The sequence below is a fragment of the Salvelinus fontinalis genome, chromosome 1, assembly GCF_029448725.1.
Source record: "Salvelinus fontinalis isolate EN_2023a chromosome 1, ASM2944872v1, whole genome shotgun sequence".
NCBI classification, from domain to species: domain Eukaryota; kingdom Metazoa; phylum Chordata; class Actinopteri; order Salmoniformes; family Salmonidae; genus Salvelinus; species Salvelinus fontinalis.
The window spans coordinates 1,537,665-1,562,361 of NC_074665.1; the positions used below are offsets into that span (position 1 = coordinate 1,537,665).

General features: G+C 38.6%; 1 protein-coding gene across 1 annotated transcript in view; it reads left to right on the forward strand.

The window, feature by feature from the left end:
• Positions 1 to 24,697, forward strand: part of egln1a (egl-9 family hypoxia-inducible factor 1a) — a 95,765-nt gene that overhangs the window by 52,178 nt on the left and 18,890 nt on the right. Inside the window, exon 2 of the mRNA XM_055935050.1 lies at positions 2,085 to 2,204. Coding sequence (XP_055791025.1) covers positions 2,085 to 2,204 — 120 coding nt within the window. The remainder of the gene's footprint in view (positions 1 to 2,084; positions 2,205 to 24,697) is intronic.

The following is a 24,697-nucleotide window of genomic DNA, read 5'->3' on the forward strand; positions in this document are numbered from 1 at the left end:
CGGGTTCTTGGTCACCTCCCTGGCCAAGGCCCTTCTCCCCGATTGATGAGAGAGGTCGAAGGAGAATGGCAAGAATGGTGCAAGCTAACAGGCGGGCCACAAACAGGCAAATAATTGCTTCTCGGATCGCACAACTCGTTAACCCTTGTCACGGATTGGCTATTGCAGCAGACGACCAAACCGGGTTCCACTCCAATCAGCTGAAAACAAGAAGAATCAGCTACAGTCGCCATGCCGATCACCAACACTGGACAACTGAGGAGTGGAAAAAACATCGCCTGGTCCGACGAATCCCGGATTCCTGTTGCGTCAGGATTTGGCGTACACAGCATGTCCATGGCCCCGTCCTGCCTGGTATCAACGGTACAGGCTGGTGGCTCTGGTGTAATGGTGTGAGGAAGGTTTTCCTGGCACACGTTAGGTCCCTTGATACCAATCGAGCAATGTTTCCATGCCCCGAAGAATTCCGTCTGTTCTGGAGCCAAAAGGGGTCTGACCTGGTACTACATGGGTGTACCTAATGACCTGGACACTGAGTGTTAACACTGAAGTGCATTTCTCATACATGACAGTACTGGTTTATTATTTTAAAGATAAGAATAGTGTTTATCAAGAATCTGAATAGTCCTGCAGGGTCTTTTTCATATACCCCCCCCCCCCCCCCCCCCCGTGTCCAGAAATGTGAATTGGCGGTATAGGCACATGTATATTGTCTCATTTGTGAAAGGGGCAGTGCAGTCAAAAATGTGATTTCCATTTATTTATTTTATATTTCCACACTATGAGTTTGAAATACCAAACATTTTGAATATTTTGATAATGCCCTTTTAGTGGAAGAGGTTTTTAAATTATAATAATAATGAACGCCCGGAATTTCAGGTGGTTTGGAGTTTTCAGCACACAGTATTACATCACAATCTGATCGCACTATTCTGACCAATGACCAGTTACCTTTTATTTGCATATGTATCCTCCTACTCTTACCCTACGACAGTGTTTTCCAAACTAGGAGTCGCCTGATTTGAAAATGGGGATTCGAGAGAAAATCTGAAATAAAATTGTACAAATTGCGCTTGGTTCATAGAACCGGGGTTAACACCTGTTAGGGTGTGGTGTCTACCTGTTAGGGTGTGGTGTCTACCTGTTAGGGTGTGGTGTCTACCTGTTAGGGTGTGGTGTCTACCTGTTAGGGTGTGGTGTCTACCTGTTAGGGTGTGGTGTCTACCTGTTAGGGTGTGGTGTCTACCTGTTAGGGTGTGGTGTCTACCTTTGTTATTCAGTCTACCTGTTAGGGTGTGGTGTCTACCTGTTAGGGTGTGGTGTCTACCTGTTAGGGTGTGGTGTCTACCTGTTAGGGTGTGGTGTCTACCTGTTAGGGGGTGGTGTCTACCTGTTAGGGGGTGGTGTCTACCTGTTAGGGGGTGGTGTCTACCTGTTAGGGGGTGGTGTCTACCTGTTAGGGGGTGGTGTCTACCTGTTAGGGTGTGGTGTCTACCTGTTAGGGTGTGGTGTCTACCTGTTAGGGTGTGGTGTCTACCTGTTAGGGTGTGGTGTCTACCTGTTAGGGTGTGGTGTCTACCTGTTAGGGTGTGGTGTCTACCTTTGTTATTCAGTCTACCTGTTAGGGTGTGGTGTCTACCTGTTAGGGTGTGGTGTCTACCTGTTAGGGTGTGGTGTCTACCTGTTAGGGGGTGGTGTCTACCTGTTAGGGGGTGGTGTCTACCTGTTAGGGTGTGGTGGCTACCTGTTAGGGTGTGGTGGCTACCTGTTAGGGTGTGGTGGCTACCTGTTAGGGTGTGGTGTCTACCTGTTAGGGTGTGGTGTCTACCTGTAATTATGCAATCTTAAGGTTCCCTGCTGTAATTATTTTTAAATTCCAATTGATATTTATTTGAATGTCTATTTCAGACTGTAACATCAATAACGGAGGGTGTAACATTCATAGCGGGTGTGTGGGGATCACCTTCCTAGGTCTTATCGTGAGGGACAGTTAATGTTGTCATGAGTAATGGTATCACGTTCTTAAGAGGGTCAGGACCAGTCTTCTCCTTCTGGTGTAATCATCATTCTGTTCTGTTGTCTAGGCGATGGTGGCGTGTTACCCAGGCAACGGGACCGGATACGTACGCCATGTGGACAACCCGAACGGAGACGGGCGATGTGTCACCTGTATATACTACCTGAATAAAGACTGGGACACCAAGGTATGTTACTGTCTACAGTTATCCTGATATGAACCCTCTAGCACAGAGACACCAAGGTATGTTACTGTCTACAGTTATCCTGATATGAACCCTCTAGCACAGACACCAAGGTATTAAATATTACTGTCTCCAGTTATCCTGATATGAACCCTCTAGTACAGACACCAAGGTATTAAATATTACTGTCTACAGTTATCCTGATATGAACCCTCTAGCACAGACACCAAGGTATTAAATATTACCGTCTACAGAGGGTGGACACGATCCTTTGGGTTTGACCAGAGCCAAGTAGGGAATAGATGTGTTAGGACACATGCCTGGCATCCTGAATGGGACTGTCTGGTGTTTCTGGGTCTCTAGTTTGTAGTTTGTAGTCTGTGGTGTTTCTGGATCTATAGTTTGTAGTCTGTGGTGTTTCTAGGTCTCTAGTTTGTAGTCTGTGGTGTTTCTGGGTTTGTAGTCTGTGGTGTTTCTGGAACTCTAGTTTATAGTCTGTGGTGTCTGGTGTTTCTGGGTCTCTAGTTTGTAGTCTGTGGTGTTTCTGGGTCTCTAGTTTATAGTCTGTGGTGTCTGGTGTTTCTGGGTCTCTAGTTTGTAGTCTGTGGTGTCTGGTGTTTCTGGGTCTCTAGTTTGTAGTCTGTGGTGCTTCTGGGTCTCTAGTTTATAGTCTGTGGTGTCTGGTGTTTCTGGGTCTCTAGTTTGTAGTCTGTGGTGTTTCTGGGTCTCTAGTTTATAGTCTGTGGTGTTTCTGGGTCTCTAGTTTGTAGTCTGTGGTGTCTGGTGTTTCTGGGTCTCTAGTTTGTAGTCTGTGGTGTCTGGTGTTTCTGGGTCTCTAGTTTGTAGTCTGTGGTGTTTCTGGGTCTCTAGTTTATAGTCTGTGGTGTCTGGTGCTTCTGGGTCTCTAGTTTGTAGTCTGTGGTGTCTGGTGTTTCTGGGACTCTAGTTTGTAGTCTGTGGTGTTTCTGGGTCTCTAGTTTGTAGTCGGTGGTGTTTCTGGGTCTCTAGTTTATAGTCTGTGGTGTCTGGTGCTTCTGGGTCTCTAGTTTGTAGTCTGTGGTGTCTGGTGTTTCTGGGTCTCTAGTTTGTAGTCTGTGGTGTCTGGTGTTTCTGGGTCTCTAGTTTGTAGTCTGTGGTGTTTCTGGGTCTCTAGTTTGTAGTCTGTGGTGTCTGGTGCTTCTGGGTCTCTAGTTTATAGTCTGTGGTGTCTGGTGCTTCTGGGTCTCTAGTTTGTAGTCTGTGGTGTCTGGTGTTTCTGGGTCTCTAGTTTGTAGCCTGTGGTGTTTCTGGGTCTCTAGTTTATAGTCTGTGGTGTTTCTGGGTCTCTAGTTTGTAGTCTGTGGTGTCTGGTGCTTCTGGGTCTCTAGTTTGTAGTCTGTGGTGTCTGGTGTTTCTGGGTCTCTAGTTTGTAGTCTGTGGTGCTTCTGGGTCTCTAGTTTATAGTCTGTGGTGTCTGGTGTTTCTGGGTCTCTAGTTTGTAGTCTGTGGTGTTTCTGGGTCTCTAGTTTATAGTCTGTGGTGTTTCTGGGTCTCTAGTTTGTAGTCTGTGGTGTCTGGTGTTTCTGGGTCTCTAGTTTGTAGTCTGTGGTGTCTGGTGTTTCTGGGTCTCTAGTTTGTAGTCTGTGGTGTTTCTGGGTCTCTAGTTTATAGTCTGTGGTGTCTGGTGCTTCTGGGTCTCTAGTTTGTAGTCTGTGGTGTCTGGTGTTTCTGGGACTCTAGTTTGTAGTCTGTGGTGTTTCTGGGTCTCTAGTTTGTAGTCGGTGGTGTTTCTGGGTCTCTAGTTTATAGTCTGTGGTGTCTGGTGCTTCTGGGTCTCTAGTTTGTAGTCTGTGGTGTCTGGTGTTTCTGGGTCTCTAGTTTGTAGTCTGTGGTGTCTGGTGTTTCTGGGTCTCTAGTTTGTAGTCTGTGGTGTTTCTGGGTCTCTAGTTTGTAGTCTGTGTTGTCTGGTGCTTCTGGGTCTCTAGTTTATAGTCTGTGGTGTCTGGTGCTTCTGGGTCTCTAGTTTGTAGTCTGTGGTGTCTGGTGTTTCTGGGTCTCTAGTTTGTAGCCTGTGGTGTTTCTGGGTCTCTAGTTTATAGTCTGTGGTGTTTCTGGGTCTCTAGTTTGTAGTCTGTGGTGTCTGGTGCTTCTGGGTCTCTAGTTTGTAGTCTGTGGTGTCTGGTGTTTCTGGGTCTCTAGTTTGTAGTCTGTGGTGTTTCTGGGTCTCTAGTTTATAGTCTGTGGTGTCTGGTGCTTCTGGGTCTCTAGTTTGTAGTCTGTGGTGTCTGGTGTTTCTGGGTCTCTAGTTTGTAGTCTGTGGTGTCTGGTGTTTCTGGGTCTCTAGTTTGTAGTCTGTGGTGTTTCTGGGTCTCTAGTTTGTAGTCTGTGGTGTTTCTGGGTCTCTAGTTTGTAGTCTGTGGTGTTTCTGGGTCTCTAGTTTGTAGTCTGTGGTGTCTGGTGTTTCTGGGTCTTTAAATCAAATCAAGTTTATTTTATAAAGCCCTTCGTACATCAGCTAATATCTCGAAGTGCTGTACAGAAACCCAGCCTCTAACCCCAAACAGCAAGCAATGCAGGTGTAGAAGCACGGTGACTAGGAAAAACTCCCTAGAAAGGCCAAAACCTAGGAAGAAACCTAGAGAGGAACCAGGCTATGAGGGGTGGCCAGTCCTCTTCTGGCTGTGCCGGGTGGAGATTATAACAGAACATGGTCAAGATGTTCAAATGTTCATAAATGACCAGCATGGTCAAATAATAATCAGGAATAAATGTCAGTTGGCTTTTCATAGCGGATCATTACGAGTTGAAAACAGTAGGTCTGGGACAGGTAGCACGTCCAGTGAACAGGTCAGGGTTCCATAACCGCAGGCAGAACAGTTGAAACTGGAGCAGCAGCACGGCCAGGTGGACTGGGGACAGCAAGGAGTCATCATGCCAGGTAGTCCTGAGGCATGGTCCTAGGGCTCAGGTCCTCCGAGAGAGAGGAGAGAATTAGAGAGAGCGTACTTAAATTCACACAGGACACTGGATAAGACAGGAGAAGTACTCCAGACAGGAGAAGTACTCCAGATATAACCAACTGACCCCAGCCCCCCGACACATAAACTACTCTAGGTCTCTAGTTTATAGTCTGTGGTGTCTGGTGTTTATTGATCTCTAGATGTGTGTAGAGAGCAGCCTATCATATCGTAGTATTAACATGTGTAGAGAGCAGCCTATCATATCGTAGTATTATACATGTGTAGAGAACAGCCTATCATATCGTAGTATTATACATGTGTAGAGAGCAGCCTATCATATCGTAGTATTATACATGTGTAGAGAGCAGCCTATCATATCGTAGTATTATACATGTGTAGAGAGCAGCCTATCATATCGTAGTATTAACATGTGTGTAGAGAGCAGCCTATCATATCGTAGTATTATACATGTGTCTAGAGAACAGCCTATCATATCGTAGTATTATACATGTGTAGAGAGCAGCCTATCATATCGTAGTATTAACATGTGTGTAGAGAGCAGCCTATCATATCGTAGTATTATACATGTGTCTAGAGAACAGCCTATCATATCGTAGTATTATACATGTGTAGAGAGCAGCCTATCATATCGTAGTATTAACATGTGTGTAGAGAGCAGCCTATCATATCGTAGTATTAACATGTGTGTAGAGAACAGCCTATCATATCGTAGTATTATACATGTGTAGAGAGCAGCCTATCATATCGTAGTATTATACATGTGTGTAGAGAACAGCCTATCATATCGTAGTATTAACATGTGTGTAGAGAGCAGCCTATCATATCGTAGTATTATACATGTGTAGAGAACAGCCTATCATTTCGTAGTATTATACATGTGTGTAGAGAACAGCCTATCATATCGTAGTATTATACATGTGTAGAGAGCAGCCTATCATATCGTAGTATTATACATGTGTGTAGAGAACAGCCTATCATATCGTAGTATTATACATGTGTAGAGAACAGCCTATCATATCGTAGTATTATACATGTGTGTAGAGAGCAGCCTATCATATCGTAGTATTATACATGTGTGTAGAGAGCAGCCTATCATATCGTAGTATTAACATGTGTAGAGAACAGCCTATCATATCGTAGTATTATACATGTGTGTAGAGAACAGCCTATCATATCGTAGTATTATACATGTGTAGAGAGCAGCCTATCATATCGTAGTATTAACATGTGTAGAGAGCAGCCTATCATATCGTAGTATTATACATGTGTGTAGAGAGAACAGCCTATCATATCGTAGTATTAACATGTGTAGAGAGCAGCCTATCATATCGTAGTATTAACATGTGTAGAGAACAGCCTATCATATCGTAGTATTAACATGTGTAGAGAGCAGCCTATCATATCGTAGTATTAACATGTGTAGAGAACAGCCTATCATATCGTAGTATTATACATGTGTAGAGAACAGCCTATCATATCGTAGTATTATACATGTGTGTAGAGAGCAGCCTATCATATCGTAGTATTATACATGTGTGTAGAGAGCAGCCTATCATATCGTAGTATTATACATGTGTCTAGAGAACAGCCTATCATATCGTAGTATTATACATGTGTGTAGAGAGCAGCCTATCATATCGTAGTATTATACATGTGTAGAGAGCAGCCTATCATATCGTAGTATTATACATGTGTGTAGAGAGCAGCCTATCATATCGTAGTATTATACATGTGTAGAGAGCAGCCTATCATATCGTAGTATTATACATGTGTGTAGAGAGCAGCCTATCATATCGTAGTATTATACATGTGTGTAGAGAACAGCCTATCATATCGTAGTATTATACATGTGTAGAGAACAGCCTATCATATCGTAGTATTAACATGTGTAGAGAGCAGCCTATCATATCGTAGTATTATACATGTGTAGAGAGCAGCCTATCATATCGTAGTATTATACATGTGTGTAGAGAACAGCCTATCATATCGTAGTATTAACATGTGTAGAGAACAGCCTATCATATCGTAGTATTATACATGTGTGTAGAGAGCAGCCTATCATATCGTAGTATTATACATGTGTAGAGAGCAGCCTATCATATCGTAGTATTATACATGTGTGTAGAGAACAGCCTATCATATCGTAGTATTATACATGTGTGTAGAGAGCAGCCTATCATATCGTAGTATTAGACATGTGTGTAGAGAACAGCCTATCATATCGTAGTATTATACATGTGTAGAGAGCAGCCTATCATATCGTAGTATTATACATGTGTGTAGAGAGCAGCCTATCATATCGTAGTATTATACATGTGTAGAGAGCAGCCTATCATATCGTAGTATTAACATGTGTCTAGAGAGCAGCCTATCATATCGTAGTATTAACATGTGTCTAGAGAACAGCCTATCATATCGTAGTATTATACATGTGTGTAGAGAGCAGCCTATCATATCGTAGTATTAACATGTGTAGAGAGCAGCCTATCATATCGTAGTATTATACATGTGTAGAGAACAGCCTATCATATCGTAGTATTATACATGTGTGTAGAGAGCAGCCTATCATATCGTAGTATTATACATGTGTGTAGAGAGCAGCCTATCATATCGTAGTATTATACATGTGTAGAGAGCAGCCTATCATATCGTAGTATTAACATGTGTCTAGAGAGCAGCCTATCATATCGTAGTATTAACATGTGTCTAGAGAACAGCCTATCATATCGTAGTATTATACATGTGTGTAGAGAGCAGCCTATCATATCGTAGTATTATACATGTGTGTAGAGAGCAGCCAATCATATCGTAGTATTAACATGTGTGTAGAGAGCAGCCAATCATATCGTAGTATTAACATGTGTAGAGAGCAGCCTATCATATCGTAGTATTAACATGTGTAGAGAACAGCCTATCATATCGTAGTATTATACATGTGTGTAGAGAGAACAGCCTATCATATCGTAGTATTATACATGTGTGTAGAGAGCAGCCTATCATATCGTAGTATTATACATGTGTGTAGAGAGCAGCCTATCATATCGTAGTATTAACATGTGTGTAGAGAGCAGCCTATCATATCGTAGTATTATACATGTGTCTAGAGAACAGCCTATCATATCGTAGTATTAACATGTCTAGAGAACAGCCTATCATATCGTAGTATTATACATGTGTGTAGAGAGCAGCCTATCATATCGTAGTATTATACATGTGTCTAGAGAACAGCCTATCATATCGTAGTATTATACATGTGTGTAGAGAGCAGCCTATCATATCGTAGTATTAACATGTGTCTAGAGAACAGCCTATCATATCGTAGTATTATACATGTGTCTAGAGAGCAGCCTATCATATCGTAGTATTATACATGTGTGTAGAGAGCAGCCTATCATATCGTAGTATTAACATGTGTAGAGAGCAGCCTATCATATCGTAGTATTAACATGTGTAGAGAACAGCCAATCATATCGTAGTATTATACATGTGTCTAGAGAACAGCCTATCATATCGTAGTATTAACATGTGTGTAGAGAGCAGCCTATCATATCGTAGTATTATACATGTGTCTAGAGAACAGCCTATCATATCGTAGTATTATACATGTGTAGAGAGCAGCCTATCATATCGTAGTATTATACATGTGTGTAGAGAGCAGCCTATCATATCGTAGTATTATACATGTGTCTAGAGAACAGCCTATCATATCGTAGTATTAACATGTGTCTAGAGAGCAGCCTATCATATCGTAGTATTAACATGTGTGTAGAGAGCAGCCTATCATATCGTAGTATTAACATGTGTGTAGAGAGCAGCCTATCATATCGTAGTATTAACATGTGTGTAGAGAGCAGCCTATCATATCGTAGTATTAACATGTGTAGAGAACAGCCTATCATATCGTAGTATTATACATGTGTAGAGAGCAGCCTATCATATCGTAGTATTAACATGTGTAGAGAACAGCCTATCATATCGTAGTATTATACATGTGTAGAGAGCAGCCTATCATATCGTAGTATTATACATGTGTCTAGAGAGCAGCCTATCATATCGTAGTATTAACATGTGTAGAGAACAGCCTATCATATCGTAGTATTATACATGTGTAGAGAGCAGCCTATCATATCGTAGTATTATACATGTGTAGAGAGCAGCCTATCATATCGTAGTATTAACATGTGTAGAGAGCAGCCAATCATATCGTAGTATTAACATGTGTAGAGAACAGCCTATCATATCGTAGTATTAACATGTGTCTAGAGAGCAGCCTATCATATCGTAGTATTATACATGTGTAGAGAACAGCCTATCATATCGTAGTATTAACATGTGTAGAGAACAGCCTATCATATCGTAGTATTAACATGTGTCTAGAGAGCAGCCTATCATATCGTAGTATTATACATGTGTAGAGAACAGCCTATCATATCGTAGTATTATACATGTGTAGAGAACAGCCTATCATATCGTAGTATTATACATGTGTGTAGAGAGCAGCCTATCATATCGTAGTATTAACATGTGTGTAGAGAACAGCCTATCATATCGTAGTATTATACATGTGTAGAGAGCAGCCTATCATATCGTAGTATTATACATGTGTGTAGAGAGCAGCCTATCATATCGTAGTATTATACATGTGTAGAGAGCAGCCTATCATATCGTAGTATTATACATGTGTTTAGAGAGCAGCCTATCATATCGTAGTATTATACATGTGTAGAGAGCAGCCTATCATATCGTAGTATTAACATGTGTAGAGAACAGCCTATCATATCGTAGTATTAACATGTGTAGAGAGCAGCCTATCATATCGTAGTATTATACATGTGTAGAGAGCAGCCTATCATATCGTAGTATTATACATGTGTGTAGAGAGCAGCCTATCATATCGTAGTATTATACATGTGTGTAGAGAGCAGCCTATCATATCGTAGTATTAACATGTGTCTAGAGAACAGCCTATCATATCGTAGTATTAACATGTGTAGAGAACAGCCTATCATATCGTAGTATTATACATGTGTAGAGAACAGCCTATCATATCGTAGTATTATACATGTGTAGAGAGAACAGCCTATCATATCGTAGTATTAACATGTGTCTAGAGAACAGCCTATCATATCGTAGTATTATACATGTGTAGAGAACAGCCTATCATATCGTAGTATTATACATGTGTAGAGAGCAGCCTATCATATCGTAGTATTAACATGTGTGTAGAGAGCAGCCTATCATATCGTAGTATTATACATGTGTGTAGAGAACAGCCTATCATATCGTAGTATTATACATGTGTAGAGAACAGCCTATCATATCGTAGTATTAACATGTGTAGAGAACAGCCTATCATATCGTAGTATTAACATGTGTAGAGAGCAGCCTATCATATCGTAGTATTAACATGTGTTTAGAGAGCAGCCTATCATATCGTAGTATTATACATGTGTGTAGAGAACAGCCTATCATATCGTAGTATTATACATGTGTGTAGAGAACAGCCTATCATATCGTAGTATTAACATGTGTGTAGAGAACAGCCTATCATATCGTAGTATTATACATGTGTAGAGAGCAGCCTATCATATCGTAGTATTAACATGTGTGTAGAGAGCAGCCTATCATATCGTAGTATTAACATGTGTAGAGAGCAGCCTATCATATCGTAGTATTATACATGTGTCTAGAGAGCAGCCTATCATATCGTAGTATTATACATGTGTCTAGAGAACAGCCTATCATATCGTAGTATTATACATGTGTGTAGAGAGCAGCCTATCATATCGTAGTATTAACATGTGTCTAGAGAACAGCCTATCATATCGTAGTATTAACATGTCTAGAGAACAGCCTATCATATCGTAGTATTATACATGTGTCTAGAGAGCAGCCTATCATATCGTAGTATTATACATGTGTGTAGAGAGCAGCCTATCATATCGTAGTATTAACATGTGTAGAGAGCAGCCTATCATATCGTAGTATTAACATGTGTAGAGAACAGCCAATCATATCGTAGTATTATACATGTGTCTAGAGAACAGCCTATCATATCGTAGTATTAACATGTGTGTAGAGAGCAGCCTATCATATCGTAGTATTAACATGTGTGTAGAGAGCAGCCTATCATATCGTAGTATTAACATGTGTGTAGAGAGCAGCCTATCATATCGTAGTATTAACATGTGTGTAGAGAGCAGCCTATCATATCGTAGTATTAACATGTGTAGAGAACAGCCTATCATATCGTAGTATTATACATGTGTAGAGAGCAGCCTATCATATCGTAGTATTAACATGTGTAGAGAACAGCCTATCATATCGTAGTATTATACATGTGTAGAGAGCAGCCTATCATATCGTAGTATTATACATGTGTCTAGAGAGCAGCCTATCATATCGTAGTATTAACATGTGTAGAGAACAGCCTATCATATCGTAGTATTATACATGTGTAGAGAGCAGCCTATCATATCGTAGTATTATACATGTGTAGAGAGCAGCCTATCATATCGTAGTATTAACATGTGTAGAGAGCAGCCAATCATATCGTAGTATTAACATGTGTAGAGAACAGCCTATCATATCGTAGTATTAACATGTGTCTAGAGAGCAGCCTATCATATCGTAGTATTATACATGTGTAGAGAACAGCCTATCATATCGTAGTATTAACATGTGTAGAGAACAGCCTATCATATCGTAGTATTAACATGTGTCTAGAGAGCAGCCTATCATATCGTAGTATTATACATGTGTAGAGAACAGCCTATCATATCGTAGTATTATACATGTGTAGAGAACAGCCTATCATATCGTAGTATTATACATGTGTGTAGAGAGCAGCCTATCATATCGTAGTATTAACATGTGTGTAGAGAACAGCCTATCATATCGTAGTATTATACATGTGTAGAGAGCAGCCTATCATATCGTAGTATTATACATGTGTGTAGAGAACAGCCTATCATATCGTAGTATTATACATGTGTGTAGAGAACAGCCTATCATATCGTAGTATTATACATGTGTAGAGAACAGCCTATCATATCGTAGTATTATACATGTGTAGAGAGCAGCCTATCATATCGTAGTATTATACATGTGTGTAGAGAGCAGCCTATCATATCGTAGTATTAACATGTGTAGAGAGCAGCCTATCATATCGTAGTATTAACATGTGTGTAGAGAGCAGCCTATCATATCGTAGTATTAACATGTGTAGAGAACAGCCTATCATATCGTAGTATTATACATGTGTAGAGAGCAGCCTATCATATCGTAGTATTATACATGTGTGTAGAGAGCAGCCTATCATATCGTAGTATTATACATGTGTGTAGAGAACAGCCTATCATATCGTAGTATTATACATGTGTAGAGAGCAGCCTATCATATCGTAGTATTATACATGTGTAGAGAGCAGCCTATCATATCGTAGTATTATACATGTGTTTAGAGAGCAGCCTATCATATCGTAGTATTATACATGTGTAGAGAGCAGCCTATCATATCGTAGTATTAACATGTGTAGAGAACAGCCTATCATATCGTAGTATTAACATGTGTAGAGAGCAGCCTATCATATCGTAGTATTATACATGTGTAGAGAGCAGCCTATCATATCGTAGTATTATACATGTGTGTAGAGAGCAGCCTATCATATCGTAGTATTATACATGTGTGTAGAGAGCAGCCTATCATATCGTAGTATTAACATGTGTCTAGAGAACAGCCTATCATATCGTAGTATTAACATGTGTAGAGAACAGCCTATCATATCGTAGTATTATACATGTGTAGAGAACAGCCTATCATATCGTAGTATTATACATGTGTAGAGAGAACAGCCTATCATATCGTAGTATTAACATGTGTCTAGAGAACAGCCTATCATATCGTAGTATTATACATGTGTAGAGAACAGCCAATCATATCGTAGTATTATACATGTGTGTAGAGAACAGCCTATCATATCGTAGTATTATACATGTGTGTAGAGAGCAGCCTATCATATCGTAGTATTATACATGTGTGTAGAGAGCAGCCTATCATATCGTAGTATTATACATGTGTGTAGAGAGCAGCCTATCATATCGTAGTATTATACATGTGTAGAGAGCAGCCTATCATATCGTAGTATTAACATGTCTAGAGAACAGCCTATCATATCGTAGTATTATACATGTGTGTAGAGAACAGCCTATCATATCGTAGTATTATACATGTGTGTAGAGAACAGCCTATCATATCGTAGTATTAACATGTGTCTAGAGAACAGCCTATCATATCGTAGTATTAACATGTGTCTAGAGAACAGCCTATCATATCGTAGTATTATACATGTGTAGAGAACAGCCTATCATATCGTAGTATTATACATGTGTAGAGAGCAGCCTATCATATCGTAGTATTAACATGTGTGTAGAGAGCAGCCTATCATATCGTAGTATTATACATGTGTGTAGAGAACAGCCTATCATATCGTAGTATTATACATGTGTAGAGAACAGCCTATCATATCGTAGTATTAACATGTGTAGAGAACAGCCTATCATATCGTAGTATTAACATGTGTAGAGAGCAGCCTATCATATCGTAGTATTAACATGTGTTTAGAGAACAGCCTATCATATCGTAGTATTATACATGTGTGTAGAGAACAGCCTATCATATCGTAGTATTATACATGTGTGTAGAGAACAGCCTATCATATCGTAGTATTAACATGTGTGTAGAGAACAGCCTATCATATCGTAGTATTATACATGTGTAGAGAGCAGCCTATCATATCGTAGTATTAACATGTGTGTAGAGAGCAGCCTATCATATCGTAGTATTAACATGTGTAGAGAGCAGCCTATCATATCGTAGTATTATACATGTGTCTAGAGAGCAGCCTATCATATCGTAGTATTAACATGTGTGTAGAGAGCAGCCTATCATATCGTAGTATTATACATGTGTAGAGAGCAGCCTATCATATCGTAGTATTAACATGTGTAGAGAACAGCCTATCATATCGTAGTATTAACATGTGTAGAGAGCAGCCTATCATATCGTAGTATTAACATGTGTAGAGAGCAGCCTATCATATCGTAGTATTATACATGTGTAGAGAACAGCCTATCATATCGTAGTATTATACATGTGTAGAGAGCAGCCTATCATATCGTAGTATTAGACATGTGTAGAGAGCAGCCTATCATATCGTAGTATTATACATGTGTAGAGAACAGCCTATCATATCGTAGTATTATACATGTGTAGAGAACAGCCTATCATATCGTAGTATTATACATGTGTAGAGAGCAGCCTATCATATCGTAGTATTATACATGTGTAGAGAGCAGCCTATCATATCGTAGTATTAACATGTGTGTAGAGAGCAGCCTATCATATCGTAGTATTAACATGTGTGTAGAGAGCAGCCTATCATATCGTAGTATTATACATGTGTAGAGAACAGCCTATCATATCGTAGTATTATACATGTGTAGAGAGCAGCCTATCATATCGTAGTATTAACATGTGTAGAGAACAGCCTATCATATCGTAGTATTATACATGTGTAGAGAACAGCCTATCATATCGTAGTATTATACATGTGTAGAGAACAGCCTATCATATCGTAGTATTATACATGTGTAGAGAGCAGCCTATCATATCGTAGTATTAACATGTGTGTAGAGAGCAGCCTATCATATCGTAGTATTATACATGTGTGTAGAGAACAGCCTATCATATCGTAGTATTATACATGTGTGTAGAGAGCAGCCTATCATATCGTAGTATTATACATGTGTGTAGAGAACAGCCTATCATATCGTAGTATTAACATGTGTAGAGAGCAGCCTATCATATCGTAGTATTATACATGTGTAGAGAACAGCCTATCATATCGTAGTATTAACATGTGTAGAGAGCAGCCTATCATATCGTAGTATTAACATGTGTAGAGAGCAGCCTATCATATCGTAGTATTATACATGTGTAGAGAGCAGCCTATCATATCGTAGTATTATACATGTGTGTAGAGAGCAGCCTATCATATCGTAGTATTATACATGTGTCTAGAGAACAGCCTATCATATCGTAGTATTATACATGTGTGTAGAGAGCAGCCTATCATATCGTAGTATTAACATGTGTAGAGAACAGCCTATCATATCGTAGTATTATACATGTGTAGAGAACAGCCTATCATATCGTAGTATTAACATGTGTGTAGAGAGCAGCCTATCATATCGTAGTATTATACATGTGTGTAGAGAGCAGCCTATCATATCGTAGTATTATACATGTGTGTAGAGAGCAGCCTATCATATCGTAGTATTAACATGTGTGTAGAGAGCAGCCTATCATATCGTAGTATTATACATGTGTAGAGAACAGCCTATCATATCGTAGTATTATACATGTGTAGAGAGCAGCCTATCATATCGTAGTATTATACATGTGTAGAGAACAGCCTATCATATCGTAGTATTATACATGTGTGTAGAGAACAGCCTATCATATCGTAGTATTATACATGTGTAGAGAGCAGCCTATCATATCGTAGTATTAGACATGTGTGTAGAGAGCAGCCTATCATATCGTAGTATTAACATGTGTGTAGAGAGCAGCCTATCATATCGTAGTATTATACATGTGTGTAGAGAGCAGCCTATCATATCGTAGTATTAACATGTGTCTAGAGAACAGCCTATCATATCGTAGTATTATACATGTGTGTAGAGAACAGCCTATCATATCGTAGTATTAACATGTGTGTAGAGAGCAGCCTATCATATCGTAGTATTATACATGTGTGTAGAGAGCAGCCTATCATATCGTAGTATTATACATGTGTAGAGAACAGCCTATCATATCGTAGTATTATACATGTGTAGAGAACAGCCTATCATATCGTAGTATTAACATGTGTAGAGAGCAGCCTATCATATCGTAGTATTAACATGTGTAGAGAGCAGCCTATCATATCGTAGTATTATACATGTGTGTAGAGAACAGCCTATCATATCGTAGTATTATACATGTGTAGAGAACAGCCTATCATATCGTAGTATTATACATGTGTGTAGAGAACAGCCTATCATATCGTAGTATTATACATGTGTGTAGAGAGCAGCCTATCATATCGTAGTATTAACATGTGTAGAGAACAGCCTATCATATCGTAGTATTAACATGTGTGTAGAGAACAGCCTATCATATCGTAGTATTATACATGTGTAGAGAACAGCCTATCATATCGTAGTATTAACATGTGTAGAGAGAGCAGCCTATCATATCGTAGTATTATACATGTGTGTAGAGAACAGCCTATCATATCGTAGTATTAACATGTGTAGAGAACAGCCTATCATATCGTAGTATTATACATGTGTGTAGAGAGCAGCCTATCATATCGTAGTATTAACATGTGTAGAGAACAGCCTATCATATCGTAGTATTAACATGTGTGTAGAGAACAGCCTATCATATCGTAGTATTAACATGTGTAGAGAGCAGCCTATCATATCGTAGTATTATACATGTGTGTAGAGAACAGCCTATCATATCGTAGTATTAACATGTGTGTAGAGAACAGCCTATCATATCGTAGTATTATACATGTGTAGAGAGCAGCCTATCATATCGTAGTATTAACATGTGTAGAGAACAGCCTATCATATCGTAGTATTATACATGTGTGTAGAGAACAGCCTATCATATCGTAGTATTAACATGTGTGTTGAGAGCAGCCTATCATATCGTAGTATTAACATGTGTGTAGAGAACAGCCTATCATATCGTAGTATTATACATGTGTAGAGAGCAGCCTATCATATCGTAGTATTATACATGTGTAGAGAGCAGCCTATCATATCGTAGTATTAACATGTGTAGAGAACAGCCTATCATATCGTAGTATTAACATGTGTGTAGAGAGCAGCCTATCATATCGTAGTATTATACATGTGTCTAGAGAACAGCCTATCATATCGTAGTATTATACATGTGTAGAGAGCAGCCTATCATATCGTAGTATTAACATGTGTAGAGAACAGCCTATCATATCGTAGTATTATACATGTGTGTAGAGAGCAGCCTATCATATCGTAGTATTATACATGTGTAGAGAACAGCCTATCATATCGTAGTATTATACATGTGTAGAGAGCAGCCTATCATATCGTAGTATTAACATGTGTGTAGAGAGCAGCCTATCATATCGTAGTATTAACATGTGTGTAGAGAACAGCCTATCATATCGTAGTATTATACATGTGTAGAGAGCAGCCTATCATATCGTAGTATTATACATGTGTGTAGAGAGCAGCCTATCATATCGTAGTATTAACATGTGTAGAGAGCAGCCTATCATATCGTAGTATTAACATGTGTAGAGAACAGCCTATCATATCGTAGTATTATACATGTGTAGAGAGCAGCCTATCATATCGTAGTATTATACATGTGTGTAGAGAGCAGCCTATCATATCGTAGTATTAACATGTGTAGAGAGCAGCCTATCATATCGTAGTATTATACATGTGTGTAGAGAGCAGCCTATCATATCGTAGTATTAACATGTGTAGAGAGCAGCCTATCATATCGTAGTATTATACATGTGTGTAGAGAGCAGCCTATCATATCGTAGTATTATACATGTGTAGAGAGCAGCCTATCATATCGTAGTATTATACATGTGTAGAGAACAGCCTATCATATCGTAGTATTAACATGTGTAGAGAGCAGCCTATCATATCGTAGTATTATACATGTGTAGAGAACAGCCTATCATATCGTAGTATTAACATGTGTAGAGAGCAGCCTATCATATCGTAGTATTAACATGTGTAGAGAGCAGCCTATCATATCGTAGTATTATACATGTGTAGAGAACAGCCTATCATATCGTAGTATTAACATGTGTAGAGAGCAGCCTATCATATCGTAGTATTATACATGTGTAGAGAACAGCCTATCATATCGTAGTATTAACATGTGTGTAGAGAGCAGCCTATCATATCGTAGTATTATACATGTGTGTAGAGAGCAGCCTATCATATCGTAGTATTAACATGTGTGTAGAGAGCAGCCTATCATATCGTAGTATTATACATGTGTAGAGAACAGCCTATCATATCGTAGTATTAACATGTGTAGAGAACAGCCTATCATATCGTAGTATTATACATGTGTAGAGAACAGCCTATCATATCGTAGTATTATACATGTGTAGAGAGCAGCCTATCATATCGTAGTATTAGACATGTGTGTAGAGAGCAGCCTATCATATCGTAGTATTAACATGTGTGTAGAGAGCAGCCTATCATATCGTAGTATTATACATGTGTAGAGAGCAGCCTATCATATCGTAGTATTATACATGTGTGTAGAGAGCAGCCTATCATATCGTAGTATTAACATGTGTCTAGAGAACAGCCTATCATATCGTAGTATTAACATGTGTGTAGAGAGCAGCCTATCATATCGTAGTATTATACATGTGTGTAGAGAGCAGCCTATCATATCGTAGTATTAACATGTGTCTAGAGAACAGCCTATCATATCGTAGTATTATACATGTGTGTAGAGAACAGCCTATCATATCGTAGTATTAACATGTGTGTAGAGAGCAGCCTATCATATCGTAGTATTATACATGTGTGTAGAGAGCAGCCTATCATATCGTAGTATTATACATGTGTAGAGAACAGCCTATCATATCGTAGTATTATACATGTGTAGAGAACAGCCTATCATATCGTAGTATTAACATGTGTAGAGAGCAGCCTATCATATCGTAGTATTAACATGTGTGTAGATAACAGCCTATCATATCGTAGTATTAACATGTGTAGAGAGCAGCCTATCATATCGTAGTATTAACATGTGTAGAGAGCAGCCTATCATATCGTAGTATTATACATGTGTAGAGAGCAGCCTATCATATCGTAGTATTATACATGTGTGTAGAGAGCAGCCTATCATATCGTAGTATTATACATGTGTGTAGAGAGCAGCCTATCATATCGTAGTATTATACATGTGTAGAGAGCAGCCTATCATATCGTAGTATTATACATGTGTAGAGAGCAGCCTATCATATCGTAGTATTATACATGTGTGTAGAGAGCAGCCTATCATATCGTAGTATTATACATGTGTAGAGAGCAGCCTATCATATCGTAGTATTATACATGTGTGTAGAGAACAGCCTATCATATCGTAGTATTAACATGTGTAGAGAGCAGCCTATCATATCGTAGTATTAACATGTGTGTAGAGAACAGCCTATCATATCGTAGTATTATACATGTGTAGAGAGCAGCCTATCATATCGTAGTATTATACATGTGTAGAGAACAGCCTATCATATCGTAGTATTATACATGTGTAGAGAACAGCCTATCATATCGTAGTATTATACATGTGTGTAGAGAACAGCCTATCATATCGTAGTATTATACATGTGTGTAGAGAGCAGCCTATCATATCGTAGTATTAACATGTGTAGAGAACAGCCTATCATATCGTAGTATTAACATGTGTGTAGAGAACAGCCTATCATATCGTAGTATTATACATGTGTGTAGAGAACAGCCTATCATATCGTAGTATTATACATGTGTAGAGAACAGCCTATCATATCGTAGTATTATACATGTGTAGAGAACAGCCTATCATATCGTAGTATTAACATGTGTAGAGAGCAGCCTATCATATCGTAGTATTAACATGTGTCTAGAGAACAGCCTATCATATCGTAGTATTAACATGTGTAGAGAGCAGCCTATCATATCGTAGTATTAACATGTGTAGAGAACAGCCTATCATATCGTAGTATTAACATGTGTCTAGAGAACAGCCTATCATATCGTAGTATTATACATGTGTGTAGAGAGCAGCCTATCATATCGTAGTATTAGACATGTGTGTAGAGAGCAGCCTATCATATCGTAGTATTAACATGTGTGTAGAGAGCAGCCTATCATATCGTAGTATTATACATGTGTGTAGAGAGCAGCCTATCATATCGTAGTATTAACATGTGTCTAGAGAACAGCCTATCATATCGTAGTATTAACATGTGTGTAGAGAGCAGCCTATCATATCGTAGTATTATACATGTGTGTAGAGAGCAGCCTATCATATCGTAGTATTAACATGTGTCTAGAGAACAGCCTATCATATCGTAGTATTATACATGTGTGTAGAGAACAGCCTATCATATCGTAGTATTAACATGTGTGTAGAGAGCAGCCTATCATATCGTAGTATTAACATGTGTCTAGAGAACAGCCTATCATATCGTAGTATTATACATGTGTGTAGAGAACAGCCTATCATATCGTAGTATTAACATGTGTGTAGAGAGCAGCCTATCATATCGTAGTATTAACATGTGTAGAGAGCAGCCTATCATATCGTAGTATTAACATGTGTAGAGAGCAGCCTATCATATCGTAGTATTATACATGTGTATAGAGAACAGCCTATCATATCGTAGTATTAACATGTGTAGAGAGCAGCCTATCATATCGTAGTATTATACATGTGTGTAGAGAACAGCCTATCATATCGTAGTATTAACATGTGTGTAGAGAGCAGCCTATCATATCGTAGTATTAACATGTGTAGAGAGCAGCCTATCATATCGTAGTATTATACATGTGTAGAGAACAGCCTATCATATCGTAGTATTATACATGTGTGTAGAGAACAGCCTATCATATCGTAGTATTATACATGTGTGTAGAGAACAGCCTATCACATCGTAGTATTATACATGTGTGTAGAGAGCAGCCTATCATATCGTAGTATTATACATGTGTAGAGAACAGCCTATCATATCGTAGTATTATACATGTGTAGAGAGCAGCCTATCATATCGTAGTATTATACATGTGTAGAGAGCAGCCTATCATATCGTAGTATTAACATGTGTAGAGAGCAGCCTATCATATCGTAGTATTATACATGTGTAGAGAGCAGCCTATCATATCGTAGTATTAACATGTGTGTAGAGAACAGCCTATCATATCGTAGTATTATACATGTGTGTAGAGAGCAGCCTATCATATCGTAGTATTAACATGTGTAGAGAGCAGCCTATCATATCGTAGTATTATACATGTGTGTAGAGAACAGCCTATCATATCGTAGTATTATACATGTGTAGAGAACAGCCTATCATATCGTAGTATTATACATGTGTAGAGAACAGCCTATCATATCGTAGTATTATACATGTGTGTAGAGAACAGCCTATCATATCGTAGTATTATACATGTGTGTAGAGAGCAGCCTATCATATCGTAGTATTAACATGTGTGTAGAGAACAGCCTATCATATCATAGTATTATACATGTGTAGAGAGCAGCCAATCATATCGTAGTATTAACATGTGTGTAGAGAGCAGCCTATCATATCGTAGTATTATACATGTGTGTAGAGAGCAGCCTATCATATCGTAGTATTAACATGTGTAGAGAACAGCCTATCATATCGTAGTATTATACATGTGTAGAGAGCAGCCTATCATATCGTAGTATTAACATGTCTAGAGAACAGCCTATCATATCGTAGTATTATACATGTGTGTAGAGAACAGCCTATCATATCGTAGTATTAACATGTGTAGAGAGCAGCCTATCATATCGTAGTATTAACATGTCTAGAGAACAGCCTATCATATCGTAGTATTATACATGTGTGTAGAGAACAGCCTATCATATCGTAGTATTAACATGTGTAGAGAACAGCCTATCATATCGTAGTATTATACATGTGTAGATAACAGCCTATCATATCGTAGTATTATACATGTGTAGAGAGCAGCCTATCATATCGTAGTATTATACATGTGTAGAGAACAGCCTATCATATCGTAGTATTATACATGTGTGTAGAGAACAGCCTATCATATCGTAGTATTATACATGTGTGTAGAGAACAGCCTATCATATCGTAGTATTATACATGTCTAGAGAACAGCCTATCATATCGTAGTATTATACATGTGTAGAGAGCAGCCTATCATATCGTAGTATTATACATGTGTAGAGAACAGCCTATCATATCGTAGTATTATACATGTGTGTAGAGAGCAGCCTATCATATCGTAGTATTATACATGTGTCTAGAGAGCAGCCTATCATATCGTAGTATTATACATGTGTAGAGAACAGCCTATCATATCGTAGTATTAACATGTGTAGAGAACAGCCTATCATATCGTAGTATTATACATGTGTAGAGAGCAGCCTATCATATCGTAGTATTATACATGTGTAGAGAACAGCCTATCATATCGTAGTATTATACATGTGTGTAGAGAGCAGCCTATCATATCGTAGTATTATACATGTGTAGAGAGCAGCCTATCATATCGTAGTATTATACATGTGTGTAGAGAACAGCCTATCATATCGTAGTATTATACATGTGTGTAGAGAGCAGCCTATCATATCGTAGTATTATACATGTGTAGAGAACAGCCTATCATATCGTAGTATTAACATGTGTAGAGAGCAGCCTATCATATCGTAGTATTATACATGTGTAGAGAACAGCCTATCATATCGTAGTATTATACATGTGTGTAGAGAGCAGCCTATCATATCGTAGTATTATACATGTGTGTAGAGAACAGCCTATCATATCGTAGTATTATACATGTGTAGAGAACAGCCTATCATATCGTAGTATTATACATGTGTGTAGAGAACAGCCTATCATATCGTAGTATTAACATGTGTAGAGAACAGCCTATCATATCGTAGTATTATACATGTGTGTAGAGAACAGCCTATCATATCGTAGTATTATACATGTGTAGAGAACAGCCTATCATATCGTAGTATTATACATGTGTGTAGAGAACAGCCTATCATATCGTAGTATTATACATGTGTAGAGAACAGCCTATCATATCGTAGTATTAACATGTGTAGAGAGCAGCCTATCATATCGTAGTATTAACATGTGTGTAGAGAACAGCCAATCATATCGTAGTATTATACATGTGTGTAGAGAGCAGCCTATCATATCGTAGTATTATACATGTGTGTAGAGAGCAGCCTATCATATCGTAGTATTAACATGTGTGTAGAGAACAGCCTATCATATCGTAGTATTATACATGTGTAGAGAGCAGCCTATCATATCGTAGTATTAACATGTGTGTAGAGAGCAGCCTATCATATCGTAGTATTATACATGTGTGTAGAGAGCAGCCTATCATATCGTAGTATTATACATGTGTCTAGAGAGCAGCCTATCATATCGTAGTATTAACATGTGTGTAGAGAGCAGCCTATCATATCGTAGTATTATACATGTGTAGAGAGCAGCCTATCATATCGTAGTATTATACATGTGTAGAGAGCAGCCTATCATATCGTAGTATTAACATGTGTAGAGAGCAGCCTATCATATCGTAGTATTAACATGTGTAGAGAACAGCCTATCATATCGTAGTATTAACATGTGTAGAGAACAGCCTATCATATCGTAGTATTAACATGTGTGTAGAGAACAGCCTATCATATCGTAGTATTAACATGTGTAGAGAGCAGCCTATCATATCGTAGTATTAACATGTGTAGAGAGCAGCCTATCATATCGTAGTATTATACATGTGTTTAGAGAGCAGCCTATCATATCGTAGTATTATACATGTGTCTAGAGAGCAGCCTATCATATCGTAGTATTATACATGTGTAGAGAGCAGCCTATCATATCGTAGTATTATACATGTGTGTAGAGAGCAGCCTATCATATCGTAGTATTATACATGTGTGTAGAGAACAGCCTATCATATCGTAGTATTAACATGTGTAGAGAGCAGCCTATCATATCGTAGTATTAACATGTCTAGAGAACAGCCTATCATATCGTAGTATTATACATGTGTGTAGAGAGCAGCCTATCATATCGTAGTATTATACATGTGTGTAGAGAGCAGCCTATCATATCGTAGTATTATACATGTGTCTAGAGAGCAGCCTATCATATCGTAGTATTATACATGTGTGTAGAGAACAGCCTATCATATCGTAGTATTATACATGTGTAGAGAGCAGCCTATCATATCGTAGTATTAACATGTGTAGAGAACAGCCTATCATATCGTAGTATTATACATGTGTGTAGAGAGCAGCCTATCATATCGTAGTATTATACATGTGTGTAGAGAGCAGCCTATCATATCGTAGTATTATACATGTGTCTAGAGAGCAGCCTATCATATCGTAGTATTATACATGTGTAGAGAGCAGCCTATCATATCGTAGTATTATACATGTGTCTAGAGAGCAGCCTATCATATCGTAGTATTAACATGTGTAGAGAACAGCCTATCATATCGTAGTATTAACATGTGTAGAGAGCAGCCTATCATATCGTAGTATTAACATGTGTAGATAACAGCCTATCATATCGTAGTATTAACATGTGTAGAGAACAGCCTATCATATCGTAGTATTATACATGTGTGTAGAGAGCAGCCTATCATATCGTAGTATTATACATGT